This window comes from Spea bombifrons, chromosome 3 (genome assembly GCF_027358695.1).
Source record: "Spea bombifrons isolate aSpeBom1 chromosome 3, aSpeBom1.2.pri, whole genome shotgun sequence".
Lineage (NCBI taxonomy): Eukaryota > Metazoa > Chordata > Amphibia > Anura > Pelobatidae > Spea > Spea bombifrons.
In genome coordinates, this window is record NC_071089.1 from 72,364,735 (window position 1) to 72,384,103 (window position 19,369).

General features: G+C 36.5%; 1 protein-coding gene across 1 annotated transcript in view; it reads left to right on the forward strand.

Annotated features, from left to right (window-relative positions):
- The window catches only part of IMPG1 (interphotoreceptor matrix proteoglycan 1), an 85,540-nt gene that overhangs the window by 60,007 nt on the left and 6,164 nt on the right, over window positions 1–19,369 (forward strand). The window contains exons 12-14 of the mRNA XM_053461090.1: window positions 3,299–4,116; window positions 9,168–9,387; window positions 12,477–12,687. Of these exons, the coding sequence (XP_053317065.1) occupies window positions 3,299–4,116; window positions 9,168–9,387; window positions 12,477–12,687 (1,249 nt within the window). The remainder of the gene's footprint in view (window positions 1–3,298; window positions 4,117–9,167; window positions 9,388–12,476; window positions 12,688–19,369) is intronic.

Sequence of the window (19,369 nt, forward strand, 5' to 3'; positions counted from 1 at the left end):
AATACCTAAAATGTACATGTAATTTTTAAGCTTGCAGAGAGGGAATATTAAAGGGGAAGTATTTTAACTTTGATGGGTTAGGGATGAGGATATGATGGAGTAAGTGTGTTTGTGTTACAGTAAGTGTGTGTGTGCTTGTGTACCTGCTCCACGGGCCAGAAGGTACTAGCCCTCCCCTGGCCGTGTGATATTTTGGGTGACTTTTCCTGGTCAAAGCTGATTCTTCCTTTATAGACTTTAATTAGTCTGAGTATCCGGCTAGGTTATTAAGAATGAACCAGTATATTGTCTACTACAGGTAGTGTAATGAGGATTCATGGCGTTTGGCTATGATATACATGGACCTAAAATTTCATTTCCTAGATGTTGCAAGCCACATTGTGGTGTTTTGTCTGTGGGTCATGGTAGAGGCCTTGTGTGTTTTGCAATTAAGCCTGCACGTGGCCAGCAAAAGGAATTAAAACAACTTTCAACAGTTGATGTCATTAAAAACACTATTTTCAATGGAAAACTGTGTAATACTGGTAATGAATGGACTTCCTGCTTGGGTTCCATGATGCGCGCAAAGATTTATTTTTAAGCAGCCATTTTGGATGAGACAACTGTTTACAAGGAGGGGTGACATCTGCTGGGTGGGGATGCGAATAGAATAGGTTCTTACAGAAGTGTAAATTGGATAATACATAGTGAAATTTGTGAGGATGCAACATGGTTCAAACTATCATTATGAATTCTAGATCAATGTAACCTTCAACCATCGCTGCATAGGCTGGTGTCTGATCAACTAACTTTTCTGTGTAAACAAGTGTGCAACATCCATTTATTCTGATATACAGAACATTTAGAGCTTCTCAGATTAAACAAAAGAAAACATATTCATTTCCATTCAATTAAAAACCATGCTTTTGGCTCTTATGAGCTTGTAAAAAGTGCAAATCAAATGTATTTATATTTTTTACTTGATTTGTATTCATCTATCAGCCATTACATTTTATGTTTCTGGCGATTCCCAAGCAATAATACTTTAAAAAATTGTTGTAATGACATAAATGTGTCCAGACAGTAATAGCAGTAAGAGCAGCTACATTTAGACCCCATGCAGTAGTTAATAGCATGGACGTTTGAACAAACATTGTTTAAAACAAATATGCAGTATTCTTGATTAAATAAATATTGAGTGGTTTCATAGATGAACTAATTTATAAACAGAATGCCAAATGGTTATGAGATTCTCATAAACATAAAGTTTTTAATCAGGACTGCAGTTTCAAGGACATTATATCACGGACATCTCTTGTCATGTTGATAGTCTCAGTGGAAAATCACAGTAATGACACTGAACAACAATAACTTGCATTGTAACAGATGTCTAATTGGGTGTGAAGGCATAGCACATTTCACTTGTAGAACCTCACGCCACATCTTTAGACGTTAGTCGTTTTGTCATTAGGAGAAAATGTCATGATAAAACCCATACAGATTTGAAAACATTTGTGTAATGGTTTTTTGGGTTGTTTTTTGTTGTTGTTGCAATGAAGAACTCAATTTTGTTTTCTGGAAAATGCGCTTGTCCTTCAAATGTCCTGCACGTATGAAAGTTGACTGTTGACACTTGTGTTCCTTTACATATATTTAGGTACACACAAGTCCAGCTTGAGGATGACAGAGCCCATTCCTTCAACTAATTTTTGAGCGTTTGGTTTAAGCTAAATTCTCCATAATTCACTTGGTGGTCAAAATTAAGATAAAAGAAATAAAAAAACACAATTCTGCTGGACACGGGGTCCTGGACGCCTTCATCTGGCAAGTAGCTCTTGGAGGGTATAATAAGATATTAGGACACAAATGCATCATGAAGAGAATTGCTTCTCTCAAGAAAGACCAAGCATGGACCATTTCTCTGTTGGCAGACAAGCTTACTATACTGCCTAGGGTCCTGCAAACGATATATGCACTGGGCCTTGCAGCCAACCAACACCATAAAGCAGGGTGCCTGTCGTACATACTGTATGGTGAAGAACAACACAGGGATGTATAGGATTATTCCGAATTACCACTTATTTCCTTTGAAAGTAGTTCAGTGTTCGAATGGATTTGACTATTTTCCTTTAAGTGTGCAGTTTAGCTTACTCTGCTGAATTTAAAATATATATATATATAACTAAATGCATTGTCATTCTGCATAATTCTTCATACTGGTTACTGCCCAAACTTTTCATGAGAAACAAAAAAAAGACCTCTTAAAAGTTTTCAAATAGTTTTATGTGATTAAACCTTCAGAAAGAATGGAATGACAGAGCTTTTAAGCATTATACGCAACCTTGAAACCCTTTTTATTATCATGTGTCATTATGATATTGTTATTTCATTTACTAAATCCTACCAGTGTGATTAAAAATGGTGAATTAAATTGACTTTTAAAAGTTCATAGTGAAAAAAACTAAGACCAGAGAAATTAAGACTAGCTTTGAAATATCAAATCTTGAGGGGAAAAAAGGCACTTTTCATTTAAAATGTTCAGTCTTGATTGAATAATATAAAAAGATTGGTTCTTTTTACTGGGGGCCCATATTTAAAATTAATTACACAGAAGTGCAATAATTGGACTGCGGCCCTATAAAATACATGCAACATCAACGTTACAGGTAAAAGGATCCACCTGGTCACCCCATCAGATCACCTTTTCCCAATATGTAAAAGAAGCTACCTTTAGCATACTAAATGACTTAATCAAGCACACACACTTAAATGCCTTATCATTAAGTAAAGTCAAGCTGAAACCTGAGAGTAATTCTACTTCCGCTAGTTACATGGAGTTGTATGTTATTTGTGTTTAGACAAACCAGTCACAGAAATCCTTTATGAAAATTGTATTCAGTTTCGAAGCTTATATTATCTGTGACATAATTGTTCATTATAGTCATAACATTTTCAGACATGGAATACCAACTGCAACTTAAAGGGGAAAAGTGCTTATTTGAGCCTGGTTACTAAAATTGTCTTTTGTTATGTGTTTTTTTAATTTTACTATATATTGCTTTTAGTGTGATATTACCAAAACGTCATGTGTCAAAACATAGCTGTGGATATTTATTACATAGAAAAATCATATTTATATTCTTCAATAATTACTTGTATATTTCCTAAAGCCAATGTTGATGTTACTACACTATATAATGTGAAATGTTGTGTCATTCATACTTAATGACTACTGGAGTCATTTAATTCAATAAAAGTTTACAACACCATTCAAGAGGTGGATGACTGTCAAAATTGTTTTCTTTTTTTTCTGCAGCAGATGACCATCAGGTTGACCAAGCTGAATCATCTGGGGATTATGAATATAATAACCCTACAGATAACAATTTTCTTCCATCCCATTCCCCATATTTACAAACATCGGAAAACCTCAATAACACTTTTGCAGAAGATGAAATACCTTCAGAAGGACTGGATTTAATTAGTACGATTGACACATTGCCTGCTTATGTAGACACAAGTTATTTATTATCTACCACACCAGGATCTGAAAGTACCATCATTGAACCTGCCTTTAATATATCATATGTGGAACCTTCAGAGTTACCTATGGGCTACCAGGAACCTACTACACAAACTATTCCAGAAACAACAGGACTGATTACTGTAATCCCCATTGCCACTGAACCTCAAATGTCAATAACAGGTGACAAAATAGTTGTAACAAAGGACACTTGGCTACCAGAAATAATAGAAAACACCCAAGTTGCTCTAGGTGATACAGTAACAACTGTGGAAGGAGATTTTGTGATAGAGCGTTCTACGTTCATGGAGACCACCATCACCATTGCAAATGTTGCTGTTAGTGATTCTTCCATTGAAGCTGAAACTGAAATGTATAACACTACAGTAATACAGGCCAGTGGCTACTCTTCATCTCAAGAAATACTTTCCAATGATACAACACCTTTCTCTGATTTAAAGCCTCTTTCTTCGACCTCTGAAATATTGGCTGATAAAGGAAAAGATCTTGTTGTGTTCTTCAGCCTGAGGGTGACTAATATGCCATTTTCTGATGATCTGTTCAATAGAAGTTCTCCAGAGTACAAGGCACTTGAACAACAATTCCTCCACCTTGTAAGTAAACGTTTATTTCTTTTTAAAAAACGTTATACTTTTATCGTTAGTTGTGTAAACTTAACAAAAGAAAGTAAAGTTTACTTTAACACCTTTCATTGGTTTAGAATTGTTGGTAAAAGCGTGGGAAAATAATAAAACAAGAGTATTGTACAAAGGGTTTAGTAAGGCAAAGGGATGAATAATTAAATAACATCTCAAATGTCATCTATGAAGGCAGACTGAAGAATAATTGCAACCTTTGTGAACTATAACAAAAAAGTCTAGAATCCCCTGTTGTCATTTTATAATCAAAGTGTTGATACTTTGTCAGATTTGGCTCTTCTCTGAACCGATAAAAGGATTACTGATCTATCATACAGAGGCAAGGGAATTACCTAGAATAACTCAGTAGTGCTTTTTGTAGACAAGGAGTAGACAGGATCATTAGATCATTTCTATTTTTTTTCTATTTTATTTAATGGTAGCAGTATAGGAGGAATTAACACATTGCCCCAACATTTGTGCTCAGATGTATATAGGGCAAAACACATCTTTTGTCAATTTGAATTTACTGGTTGAACTTTGTTTCCCTGTTGGCATCATGATTCCAGTAAATATTTATAGAGTATCCAGTTGTTAATGTCTTCAATTTAACACATTATTAGGCCATATCATAGGAGATGATGTCTGAAATGTATACACCTTCATGGTGTGAATTGCAATCAAAATTATAATGCCGAAGCATGTATTTAAGTGCAAAAGACAAGTAAAAGGAGATCTAAAAGTCAAAATGTGTTAATGGTCAACAAAGATACAGGGGAAGATTCAGAGTTTAATTTCAGGAAGGGTACTCCCACTAACACACCCTAGCAAAATCAGAAGCTAACACACACTGACATACTCATACACTTACACAAACAGACACATTAACTCACATCCACTTAAAACTTAAAAGCACATCTGGTCATTCCCTGCCCATGTCTTATTTGGGATATCTTTGAAACCAGCCAATTCAATTTACCCCAGCAAACCATATTTTTTTGAAAACTAGATACCCCACAGAGAAACTACGGGTCGCTGGAGTGGCGTTGCGTCACACCCCACTACCCCTCCAACCACGTTCATGGTTAGTTCTGCACACAACATCACATGTTGACGGATCACCCATTGACTTCTGCAGGACTGCCTATGTTCCCGAGTATGCTGATGACATAAGTGCAGCCAACAGCTGGAGATGCTCACACACCATGTGGTCTGGCATATCCAGCTGTTTGCCGCTGCAGCACCCCCTGGAGCAGGTGATCAAGTAAGTATGTAGCACTGTCTGCCCTCATTCGTACATTTTCCCAGTATGCTAGATGGCCAATCCCAATTCCCCCAAATCCCAGCAATTCTAAAAAAAAATATAATACAACAAAATTCAAGTGATAAAGTATTAAGGATGTGTGCATGAGATAGTAAAATAAGCATAGAAGATTTGGACTATTTTTTTTAAATTCAGTATATTTAACAGAAAAAACAAGTTTGCTGGAACATTTAATATAGGTTTAATATCTTCAACATTAATTATGAAGCATTGCTTTTGGTCAATTTCTCTTGTAAGAAACACTTGAGTAGCCTAATTAATAGTTTAATTGGGGACATGGCAAATGTGCAGTATGCAAGTGACCTTCCTATAACAAAAAAAAGATCAAACGGTACATTTGTTTTTCCAAAGAAATACACCTTGGTGGGACAACAACAAATAGTGAAATGTTGATTTCTAGTCAGGAAACACTCAGATTCATGGTATGGATTTCTAGTTAAAGTTCAAAATGAATAGCCAGTTCAGAATTAACTTAAGCTTAACTGACTTGGTTTGGTTTTACTTAGTCTTACGGTAAATGGGGTAATCTTTTCTTTCTAAATCCAATAGTAATTTCATATATGCTAATGTGTTACTACAATTAAACGTACCCAGAAATGGCTCCAAAGCTTATTTTAATTCTGGAATTCCATTAAAACAGTTTGGTTCTACAAAGGTAATCACAGCATTTGTTTTGTAATTATATTTAATTCTTTTAAATTAATATATGTTTTACAGTTTAGGGAATTGGGGAAAGCCTATTTTTTTTTGCTTTGAAGAAATACTCCCAGAAACCCTCTCTGTCGTTAAATTGCTTTTCAATTTATGCCCTCCCCATTGTAATAGTACTATGTAATCTGCGGGTGCTGTATCAAAAAATATAAACATATACCACATATTAACTAATTAACTAATTGTGTTGGAGCTGCCAACAACTCTTGCCTGAAGAAACAAAAAAAATAATGAATAGAGCTACAAAGCTCTAATTTTTTTAAGGCTTCGGAAGCTTTCATCCTGTTTCTAGTTTAATAAATTAAATTGAATAAATGTGTATTGAAACTCATTGACTACCAGCATGTTGGGCACACAAGAAACCATCCTTATCCTTGGTCTCTGCAGGCCATGGCTTGAAACCCCCCCCCCCCAGCAGTTAGTCAATTTTGATGTAATCAAGGAAGTTGGAGGGTTTTAATGAATGAATCTTAAATGAGGCTTAATGAAAGGCTTAATGAAATTAAGAGATTAATAAATGAAAAGAGAACGGAGAAAGCAGTAAAAGGGTAAAAAAATTCATTGATTACTAGGTAAAAGGGGAGAGACGGTGGTACAGAAATGGATGGACCTATCCTTTGATTCTGTCTTTTTTACACCTTATATGTGAATGCTCCCCCAATTATTTTTTATTTACTTTTTGAAATCATGTTATAAACATCTACAAAGAAGAATTAGTAGCCGTTAGGAAGAAAGGCCAGTTACTGGAAAATGTAATATTTTTACAGAAACTAGAAAAGTCACACATACGTTAACAAAGAAAAAAACTACTGAAACTTTTTGTTTTTGGCATCATTTCCTCTTTACATACCTTAAAATTAAGCCTTTTAGTTTTTCCATTAAACATTTAGATTTTAATTGAATGCTCATCATGGATTTCATGAGGGAATTATATACTTAGAGCTATAAGAATTTATATTTCAAAATCCGGTTTTTACTGATTTAGGGCTTTCCTGGAAATTTCGCATTAATAAAAACGAAAGGACAGGTGGAAGCTTGGGAAGATGCCATGATAATGCCAGTATGCAGAGGTGCAGCTGTAATATATCAGTAAAATTTATGTAGTAATATAAGCAAAGTGATTTAAATCTGATCCAAAAGTGTCAACTCAGAACATGCTCATCTGAATAACAATTTGATATAGTTTATTTTCTCCTGCCACCTGACATATTTATCAGAGAAGATGAATCGCATTGAAAGAAAAATCCCTTTGTTCTGTTTTTTTCTGGTTTTCCAGAAAACACATTTTTCTTTTTTCCTCTTTATTGAAGAAGACACTGACACCTTTGGTTTTTAATCATTTCTGTAATGACAATAGTTTGAATCTAATGTATCATATCTATCAAACATGCACTTTTTTAATTATAACATTACTGGCATCCCAATATGGCAAAAGAAAAAAAAATATTTGCTAAAATGTTATTGTCTGGTAAAAAATAATCTGTAAATAAAAAAAAAACCCATATTAGTAAGAAGTGCCTAATTTCCTACTTCCTATTTTTTATTAAAGCAAACCCTATTTGATTTCTATTTGAAGCATATCCTTCAAGAGAGACTGGGTTCCTGGAACGCCCTGACTTTTAAGCTTAAAATGCTTTTTCTTCTATAATATGCAGTATTTCATTCACGCTCTCATTGGAAAATAATGAGACTACACACTTTTAAAACTGAAACTCTTAAATGAAAGAGATTAAACTTTTAAATGAGATCGGGGCTCTATAGATCTTTACAGTGATCAGAGAAGACATTTGACCATCAGTAACAACAGTCATTGATATAAGCCAGAAATGACTTTGTAGGATTACACCACTTTTAATGATTTTTCCAAGGGTTTGGAACAACATTACACACACACACTTAAATATTTTCCTCTCATCATCCTCCGTGGATCTACGCTGAGCTGTGACTTATGGCCCAAAGGCATCCACGCAAGCTCAATATCTTTTTAAAGTGTGATTATTATACTGGGGTGATATTTCTTTCGGAAGAAATCTGCAATTGGTATTCATCTCATATAATATAATTAAAATATAGTTCATTGGTTCCTAGAAAAAAAATTACAATCATATTTTACTAATAATACCCAGATACAAAAGTTGCAAGGGTGGAATGAGAAGCGAGCGGCTATAATGCTATTTATGTTCGTGTGTTTTTAATACACGGCATTCAACGACTTATATTTGCTGCAATTTGTTTTAATATATTCTATTGGATTACTTACTCTAACTTTGTTAAAATACAAACTATAAAAAATCAACATAAATTTAAACCTGTACACATTGTAAACAGAATACTGTTTTTCTATATTGTGTGTATATAAAGGTATATATGATGTTATAAAAACATAGAAGCATGCATGTTTCTATGTATAAAAGGTGATTTAGGTATTATCACTATGCTTAGATTTATATGACGTGCATACAAGATTAGAGTATTAAGATCAAATACCACATGCAAATATGTAGTACATTTAATTTACATAAACAACTAAAACCACCAATATCTTTGTACTAAAATGTGTGCTGTACTTTCAAATGCCTTGTAAAGAGTTATAAGGACAATGAGACTGTCCTTATATATAAATGTCAATGGAGAACTGAATGCCTTGTGTGTTTGGTTAACAGATGGAAAGTGTCCTTTGAGGTCTTGCTCTATTTACTCATTTTTGGATTTTTATCTATTGAAAAGTAGCTTTAAAGGGTCCCTTGTTTCCATGTCTTCCAAATGTGGTTGAAATGCAACTTCCATTATCTTAAGATAAGATGGTCAAAGTTCAGCAACATCTAGAAAACAAAGTTTGTCATAACATTTTTGAGAAAACAAATTTGTTCTAACCCGCTATAGAAATATAAAAAGCAATGGTAACACATCTATCAGCACACTTACACCAAATATGCATAGAAACATTGTGGGTAAACTATGTATTTCAATAATGCATGCATTGTCCTTGCAGCTTCTTCCATACCTCCAGTCCAACCTTACAGGCTTTAAGCAACTTGAAATCTTAAACTTTAGGAAGGGGAGCGTGATCATCAACAGCAAGCTGAAGTTTGTGAAACCGGTGCCGTATAACGTCACTGAAGCTGTGCACTGCATCTTAGAAGACTTCTGCCACACTGTAGCTGAACGTCTCAACCTACAAATTGATAGCTACTCACTAGACATTGAACCAGGTAAGAACGATTTTGGACTTATCCACATTTGACCATTTTTCCAGTTTATCTAAATCAATTGCCACTCAACTTAACCTTCCAGAAACATCAAACCTTTTGCAAATCTTTGTGTCATCAGCAAAAAGACATATTGTGAAAAAGTATTTGCCCAATTGTTTTTTTGCATATTTGTCACACTTAAATGTTTCAGGTCATCAAACTAATTGTAATATATACGATAAAGGTACCCAAGTAAACATAAAATGCAGTTTTTGGTAGAAAGAAAAAAGCTAACCAACTCTATTTGCCCTATGTGAAAAAGTAATCCTCCCACTTAGTACACGCGATGGACGCAGACAACCCCCGCTGCTAACCGCACCTCCTTCCGGCTGCAGCGGAAGTTGTCTACGCGGATCGCGTAGACGTCTACACGCTGCCCCGGCTACACATCGGGAGTCAGAAGCACCGGTAAGTTGGGGGTGGGGGGGTTTGGGGAGGGGAGACAGGAAGATCCAGGTCCCCTGCAGCGGTGCGGGGGATCTGGATCTTAGTCTCATAGTCAGACCTATTTGAGGTCTGATTATTAGCCGACCCCGAAAAAAACCTCGTCTTATAATCGAGCAAATACGGCATATATATATATATTTACTAATGTACTAAATATAAAAATGCAGTGACTTGGGTGCCATCAGTGCTAACACAGTGTTCAAAATAACACATGAATCAAGGTTTTGTGAATATGGTTGGACAAATATATAATTCGATCTCTTGCTGGAAAGAAAAGCCAAATCACATATGGTCAACCTCACTTATCGTTTGTTACAAGACTGTTAAATAGATGTTTTGTCTGAGAGGCTTACAAACAGATGTTGAAAACAAAAGGTGCAAATAGATGTGAACATTTCTAACTGATTTCTGACCTTTAAAGCTTAACAATAATAAAAACTAAAACTGGGTTGCTCAATATTTATATGATGTTTGGGAGCTAATCTGTTTTTTTGGAAACAAGGTTGGATATCATAACAAAATTCATCATTGTAATGGCCCCTGTCTGTGTACCTTGCTTCTCCAGGCAAATTGTGTTCTTAATAGCATTCCTTTGTTGTGCTTACTCATAACAACCCCATAATTCTAAATATTCATTTAAAAGCATATTAAATAATCATACATAAATTTTTGGTTCCTGACTATACACTCAGAGTTAATGTTTCTGTAAATGAAAAGAATAATAAGTCAAGAAAACACTTTAAAGTACAACAATTGCACATTTAACCCATACTTCAAAATAAATATCACATATTAGCTGCTGATGAATGATGACATTTTGCCTAGCCACTGCAACAATCATCAAAAAAAAATGTGTAATGGCACATAAGCTACAGCTAGCCTATTTCTTCATCCAGCATTAATTCTTTGTATAGTGTTATAATCAAAACAGTTTAGGAATTACAGGGATTCTAGAATTACCCAGCTATATAATTTCTTGCTACCTCTGCTGGCAGCCTATTCCCATACCTAGGAACTTGTGGCCTACCCTTGCAGGATGTGCCCAAGACTGCCCACTGATCTGACATCGGTGGGCACTACCACTGACGTTGGTAGGCAGTCTCGCAGACGGCAGGGGTGTTTTTAATACAAATTACAAATGGAAAACAAATATCAATACCTTTTAATATATGCACAGTAAGTGCCAAACAAAATGAATATCCTATGCATATGAGCTGTATCCAAACTCAGGACAGGTATATGAAGATATATATGTGAAGACATAGAATTTGTGTGGGTACATTAAATGAGAAAGGAGTACATTACAGTTCAACAAACACATCGCAGAAGTGTAGAAAACACTGTCATCCTCAAGTGTAAGTGCTTTTGTCTTTGAGGGGTTAATGCTTGGGTTTGACTCTATCCAAATGCATGTGATAAGTTATCAACTATGCCAACCGAGTAAATATACTATTTGGACCAGCAGTTGCTTCAACATCTAATATCCAATACTCTTCCATTCCAATTTAGGGTCCTTCTGAGAGTAGTGTTTAGGTTCGGATACTTTAAAATCTCTTTCTACGCAGAATTCTCCATCTGGGTAATTTTTGTGTTTTCATATGTACTCCAGGCTATCTGAAATTGCCTTTAACAGCAGTAACGCTGCTCACTCAAATATGTAAAATAAAATCATGATATAACATTTTGTCTTATTCATATATATTGTAAAACACTTTATTACCGTAATATTGAAAAATGTATTTTTGCATAATTACCAAACTTTTATTTTGGCGAGAAGTTCTATGTTTTTTCTAACAATAAAATGTTGATTTCCATCTATTTATGCTAAATAAGTAGTGGAAGCACAAAACTGCAATCATCGTATATTGTCTCATCATGGGAAAGAGCAGGACTAGAGTCAACTTGGCTTTATTGGATGCCATTAGCTGTGGCTGTCTGTGACTTGTCTTTCTCAGCCAATTTCTGTTTCTAGCTCTAGCTCAAAACAAGAATAAATGTGCTGGTCATATATTGTCAGATAAGTTAACAATGCATATAAATATATATATATATATATATATATATATATATACACACACAAATAAAACTAGCATTACTAGACTTGAATTCCTTAACTGGTTAACTGGGCGGTAATTATAGTTGTGCTATTCATCATCACAGTAGAGCAGAATACATTTTCTTTTGCCTTGTGGTGTGTGCCAAAATAGAGTAGTGTCATGAAATAAACAGGTGTAGCAAAGATATGCTCATGGCCAGCTGAACAGTGAACCATAAGATCATTCCAAAATTGCTAGTAATATATTGTGTAGCGAAATTTCAGTGATCTCATTCTTTATTTTGTGTGGTTTTTTTTTATTTTATAATTATACAGAACCCTGATTACTCAAAACATGGCAATAAAAAAAATTGCAGATCAGTTGTATGCAAATCAGTTGTATTTGTTTACTGATTTTACTAACCACCAACAATAAATACATCTAATTTTTAACGCAAATCTGGTGTTCTAGCGATAATAGCTATTGGCACTTGATTCAGGGCAAACTTTGTTCTTCTGACAGACCTGTGTGCCATTGAATGAACTAAAATATGTTTATCTTTAACAGCTGATCAAGCAGACCCATGCAAATTCATGGCGTGTGATGAATTTTCAGAATGTTCGGTAAACACCTGGACAAAAGAAGCAGATTGCATTTGTAAACCTGGTTATAAAAGTATCGATGGATTACCATGCCAAAGTATTTGTGAACTGGAACCCAATCATTGTCTCGATGGAGAAAAGTGTGAAGTGGTCCCTGGAATGGGAGCGGTTTGCAGGTAGTACATGTCTAAATGTCTAAGATTTTTTCTTCTTATAGAATATGGCTTGGAATAAAATATGGCAACAAGAGATCTGAGAGCTATGTCCTATGCCTCATTAAATATTTAAACTTATTTAATATTAGCAGACTATATTTTTAGTGGATATATATCTTCATAACAGATTATTTTGCTAAACCATTAGCTGTAGGTGAGGTTTGGTCAGATTAAGCATTGTAACCATGCACAATAAAGGGCCAACCTTTCTCCCTAACACATCTTAATCAAGCCATCTGAATGACCAACAACCTCTCCAGACCATCCTGACTCGATCAACTCACCCCAATCCAAAAAGTTTTCTCCTACTGTTTCACTAAACCTTCAACCTCAATTATGAGAACAAGCATATCTTTTACTGCAGGAGAAACTTTTCCAAGGGTGGCCTGCGTGTTGTGTGATGAAACTGACAACAGCCCCAGATTTGCAGAGACAGTCCCATTTTGTGGGTCCTGTCCAGTCAAATTCGGATCTGTCCGGGCATCAAAATACTGCATATGCACAATGGATTACACTGTGCACAGGAAATGTTGCATTCAAGCTATGTATGTCTGAGAGACACACAGCCTAAATGCTGGTAAATGAGCTCCAGACACCTGAAACAGAAGAGGGTGGTGCCGAAAGTAGTTGGAGTCACATAGCGCTGAATAACGCCACCCATTTTATGCTCCACCCCTTTCATGGCCCAGGACTTCTGGAGCAAAAGTTGGCAAGTATGAAACTTATGGCTTGAAACTGCAGCTCTCCTACAAGATTCAACTTCAGTGAATGAAGGTGCATCAGACTGTGTTTTCACTACATCACTTTCTTGCATCCTAATGGGATTCCAAGGTGGCTGGATGTTGGACAAGGGATATTAAAACATATGATGCATGTTGTGTGAGCTAATCTTACCTTTTAGTTTGAGTCTAATAATGCAGTAGCTATGGAAATAAAACCACATCATTGATTGTACTTCACATAGCATATTGTGTTTTCTTAAAAAAAAAAAAAAAACAGAAATGATATAATTATAACCACAATAAAACCACAATCAGTCACTAGAAGCACCGTCATTTTGGTGGAAGTTCATACAAGGTTATTGTATTACAAAATGGTAGAGCTTCCGTTGACTTCCTCTTCCCTCCCGATGCTCCAAATGGCGTAAGTGCATCCACAAGCTGGATATATGGAGCGCTGAACACTGCACCACCAGGTCACAATGGGCAAGCCAGCGTGTGTTAATCATATTGTCAAATTGCATATTTTTAGCTTCAATGTTATTGTTAATTTTTACTGTCCATGTCCCGTTATAATAACCTACTAAATCTATTGGCACTTTATTAATAAATGTAATCTAAGGATAGACTCAGAGAAAGGGAGAAAGCCCTGTGCTCAGGGAACCCCAGTAAGGCATGACAGGTACAGGTCGGTGAAGATTTTCACCCCTCTATGAAAATCAAAGTAGTCCTCTGCATATTATAGTTCAACTCTCTAGGGAAGAACTGTGTTCCATGTCATGGCATTTACATCACATGACTTTACATCTATGTCACATAGATTCTTCATCTTTGAAGGAATAATGCATTATTGATATACTGTGGGGATAAAACTGTTCCGTGGCTGTTGTATACAGATCTGCAGTGCAGTGATACTTCAGAAAGAATGTACAAACAATGATTAATAATTTACATAAACTAAAATGAATTGTCAGGAACATCACACTTATACTTTAATGCCAAATGACATGCCCAAAGAGGACACAGATTTGTAGTCAGAGCATTTTTATAGTCAATATCATTTCAGGAACTGTCCACTGTGAATCTTGTGCAAAACGAAAAGCCGTTTAGGCAATCACATTATTATTCATAATACATTTACATGAGCTAATAAAAATGGCTAATCACATATGCCTAAGACATATGATCATCTTATATTTTAAAGGTAAACAACTGTTCAAATTGGCTTCATGCAATTATGAAACAGTTTAAAGAGACAGAGGGAGAGTTCAATGGACTTTGGACAAACAGGAGCACCTTTATTCATGGAGAGTGTGGTTAGAGACTTTCCCAAAACTTCGTGAACCAGTGATAGTATTTACATACCCCCAACATTTCAGGGACACCTGTGTTAGGGGGTGTAGCAAGAAGCAGTGAGGGGTGGACGGGCCACCATAAGTGCATGGGGCATGGCCACCTGCAGCCTTACCCGATTAGCCACCTAGTCAAGCTAGAGTCTCAAAGAGGCTATGTGAGAGCTCTGTGTTGCAACGGGACACACTATATCAAAGGATCTCCCCAACCGGCCTACGACCCCCTGTGGAAACTGGGACTGTTGGGAGACATGTGTTTATTTAATTGAGTAAGACATTCTGAAGAATAATAATGTATTGCATTTTCCATATTTTACTTTTACTATAAACACATTTCCCCAAACCATGGGGACCACTAAGGCCATTTGCCCCTCCCCCACCTGCACACAGCAGGGGCCATTCTAGAGGTTCTCTATACACTAAGACACTTTTCAGCACTTTGTATAAGCGATCCATCCCTTCTTAGACATATATATTGTTTGAGTGTACAGAGTTTTACTGCATAATTCCAAAGTGTCACAGTTTAGGAAGGCCTTCTCCCCACTGCTACCTATTTCTAAACACTTATGCTGAGTACAACTGTATAACAATTCTCTACAAGTCCCAATAATGCTTACAAAAAACAGCAAGGTACCATGCTTCCCACCACTCCAAACAGAGTGTCCCACTTTGGCCATTTCAAATGGCACATTCATTTACAAGTCAAACCCAAGATAGCTTCCACTTCCATCTCATGATGTTCCTTTAAGTAAGTTTGATGACAGAGCAGTTGTAAAACCTTTCGGGATGCAAGGTTGTTAATGGAAACACTGAAAGGCAAAAAGAGACAGCTGGTGATACCACATCATATGTTTGAAATAAAGCACACTCAAGGTATTGCATACAGCTATTCACATGGACTGTACACATATGAACAAAAACAAAAGTGAAAAGGGAAGGAAAAATGAATGCAAATAATTGCTTACAAGATGTAATCAGGAATCATTCTGAATGAAACCCTTAAAGCTATTTGTGAGGGAAGTATATGTATTACCTATTTTCAATTCTATCAGGAGTTTAAAATTGTAAAGAAAAGAACCATTTTTGAGAAAAGCACATTTTTCCCTACACATTAGGTATTAATAGTGACATGTTTATAGGTACAACAGAACTATATTGGAAAATAAAATGAGTGTAATATGGTAGAGTGAAAGGAGACAAAATATTCCCTGAGAAAATACAATCTTCAAGCATATTGAAAATCATTTGTCCCTTTTCTCTGCCTTGTCAACAAAGTATGAGGTGTTTACTGCATTATAGCTGCTCTTTCTCAGTTCATAATTTTTTTTGTATTATTTAAGGAACAGATAACAAACAAGCAGCTGTATCACTGTAGTGAAACTACAACTGTCATGAATCTCAACAAATAATACGCAAGCTCCTTTGATGTTTGGCCAAACACACTCACTGGGCACATGTTGCGTGTGAAGTCGGGGGATCCAGTCAATCCTCACACCAGGGCCCTGTGGTTTCTAGTTATGCCCCTGTGTTAAATTTTGTAAATTAATCAAAATCATTGTTTAATATTGTATTAATATGAAGGGTATGAATATGGTGGTTGTGGATAACGATTGTGGTTGTGTATTGGAATTAGGATATTATGGACATGATGATGGTCAGAGGAAGCTGTACACTAACACATACATACATACACACACACATACAGTCACTCTAACACCATAAACTTACATATATATACACATACCCACATACAATTACACATACATGCATACATACAGCCACACCATGTAGTTACACATATAAACATACATGCATACAGGCACGCACACACCATATACTTAAGCATACACAACCACTATAACAATGTACACACATATATAAACACATTCACCCTCATCCATGCAGCTCACACACGTCCCCCTTCTTCTGCCTCTATCTTACATTTTAAGCTAGAAATGTATTTAGGGGAGCTACAAGATAATTTGCAAATGTTTATTACCTACTGTGAAAGTAATTTCTCTGTTTTCGGTAATTTAAATACATTTGGTTAAATTTTTATTGAATTTCATGGCTTTTTTGTATTATATAAACTATACTGGAGTATACTTGGTCCCAACCCATTACATGATGTCAGAGGCCACCGTGATATTAGAAACTATGTGATTTCATGTGTGTCTTCTTTAAGACTAATATGTTTTTCAAATATACTTTAAAATATGGATGGTATTCAATTATTTCCCGGGCTAGCTTTCATTCCCAGTCCGGCCTTCTCCCCTTAACTAAAGGCTACCTGAGGCAAACACAAATGTAAGCCTTCTTGCTCTAGCCAGAAATCTCACCAGCAGTATAAAAATGGTATGCACCATTTAAATGTAAGACACCACAAAAGGCTGAAAAACAGAAAACACCTTCAATGTTTTATGTCCGCAGATGCTTAATGGTGATCTTATCAGCTAGAGTAATAAGGCATACGATTGTGCAGTGGATTTATTTTCCTCTACATGTGTTGGCAAGCATGATTGGAGCCCGGCCATCTACCTCCTTCAGGAGGCCATTTTCCCTGAAGGGGAGAGAGCTCCAGGGGAAGTTCCTGGATATGCACATGTTCCTTGCACTCATGTTTCACCCATAGCTAATGTAAACATATGAATACAGAACAAAGAAAATATGGATTTCTTACAGGGGCTGCCAATGTTTTTTGTGGGAGGAGTGAGAGAAATAAAGAGATACTCTAAAATGGCAAGGGTAGTATACACAATATTTCTGTCATATCATGTATATTCATAATATAAGCGTACTCTTCAGTGTGCTACAATACCAAAAATGTATTAAATGCAAGATGTTGCAGTGTTTCAATCCATGGACTAGACTGACAGTCCAGTCTGCTGCATTGGAGGCACCCCTATGCAGATCTGTTGGAGAAGCAGGGCCTCACCGCTCTTTTGCTCACAGGGCAAGCTGCATCTAAAACAGACTGAGGCTTCCTGGGGTAACTGAGGTGCGTGTATGTGTCTGACTGCCTGGGTATACATGTCAGTATCTGTCTGCCTGGATGTGCAAGTGTATGTCTGGGTATGTTAGGATCTTTCTGGGTATGTATGTAAGGGTGTGTCTGGGTATGTTAGTGTGTGTCTGTCTGGGTATGCATGTGAGTCTGTCTGGGTACGTTAGCATGTGAACATGTATCTTTAGGTATTTTAATATGTGTGTATCTAGGTGTGTTAGCTTGAGTGTCTTGGTATGTTTCTACAGTGAAGAAAAAAATATTTGATCCCCTGCTGGTTTTGTACGTTTGCCCACGGACAAAGACATGATCAGTCTATAATTTTAATGGTAGGTTTATTAGAACAGTGAGAGACATAATAACAAAAAAATCCAGAATAAAGCATTTCAAATAAGTTATAAATTGATTTGCAATGCTGGACTACCCATCCACGACCCATTTTCAATGCCCTGGGTGAGAGAAGGAGGGAAAGTTTGACGGTACATGACCCCACCCATCGTCCCTTTGATGCGGTGAAGTGGTCCTGTCCCCTTAGCAGAAAAACACCCCCAAAGCATAATGTTTCCACCTCCATGTTTGACAGTGGGAATGGTATTCTTGGGGTCATAGGCAGAATTCCTCCTCCACCAAACACGGCTAGTTGAGTTGATGCCAAATAGCTTGATTTTGGTCTCATCTGACCACAACACTTTCACCCAGTTCTACTCTGAATCATTCAGATATTCATTAGCAAGCTTCAGACGGGCTGTACATGTGCTTTCTTGAGCAGGGGGACCTTGCAGGCGCTGCAGGATTTCAGTCCTTTTACGACATAGTGTGTTACCAATTGTTTTCTTGGTGACTATTGTCCCAGCTGCCTTGAGATCATTGTTAAAATCCCCCCCTGTGTAGTTCTGGGCTGATTCCTCACCGTTCTCATGATCATTGAAACACCACAAGGTGAGATCTTGCATGGAGCCCCACACCAAGGGAGATTGACAGTAATTTTGTGTTTCTTCCATTTGTGAATAATCACACCAACTGTTGTCACCATCTCACCAAGCTGCTGGGCGATGGTCTTGTAGCCCATTCTAGCCTTGTGTAGGTTTTTTTGTTGTTATTCTGTCTCTCACTGTTCAAATAAAATTATAGGCTGATCATGTCTTTGTCAGTGGGCAAATTTACAAAATCAGCAGGGGGGTCAAATCATTTTTTCCTTCTGGTCGTGTATGTTAGTGTGTGTGTTAGTGCTGACTGTCTGGATTTGTATGTTAGTGCTGAGTGTCTAGTTGTGTTGGTGCCTGGATGTGCATCTCCGCTTGTATGTTAATGTGAATGCCTGATAAAGAAAAAGCTAATGAGAAAGAGATGATCAAGGAAAATGGGGAGAGATAAAAGAGAAAGGAGGAGGTAGGGAGAAAAGAGAGAGAAAGAGGAAGAGAGATGGAGAGAAAGGGCGGAGATAAAGAAAATGAGGAGAGATATAAAGACAAGATAAATTGAAGGATAATGAGATAATGAGAAAGGATCAAAGAAAAGGATGATAAATAATGAGAAAGCGGAGAAAATGTAGAGATAAATTAAGATGG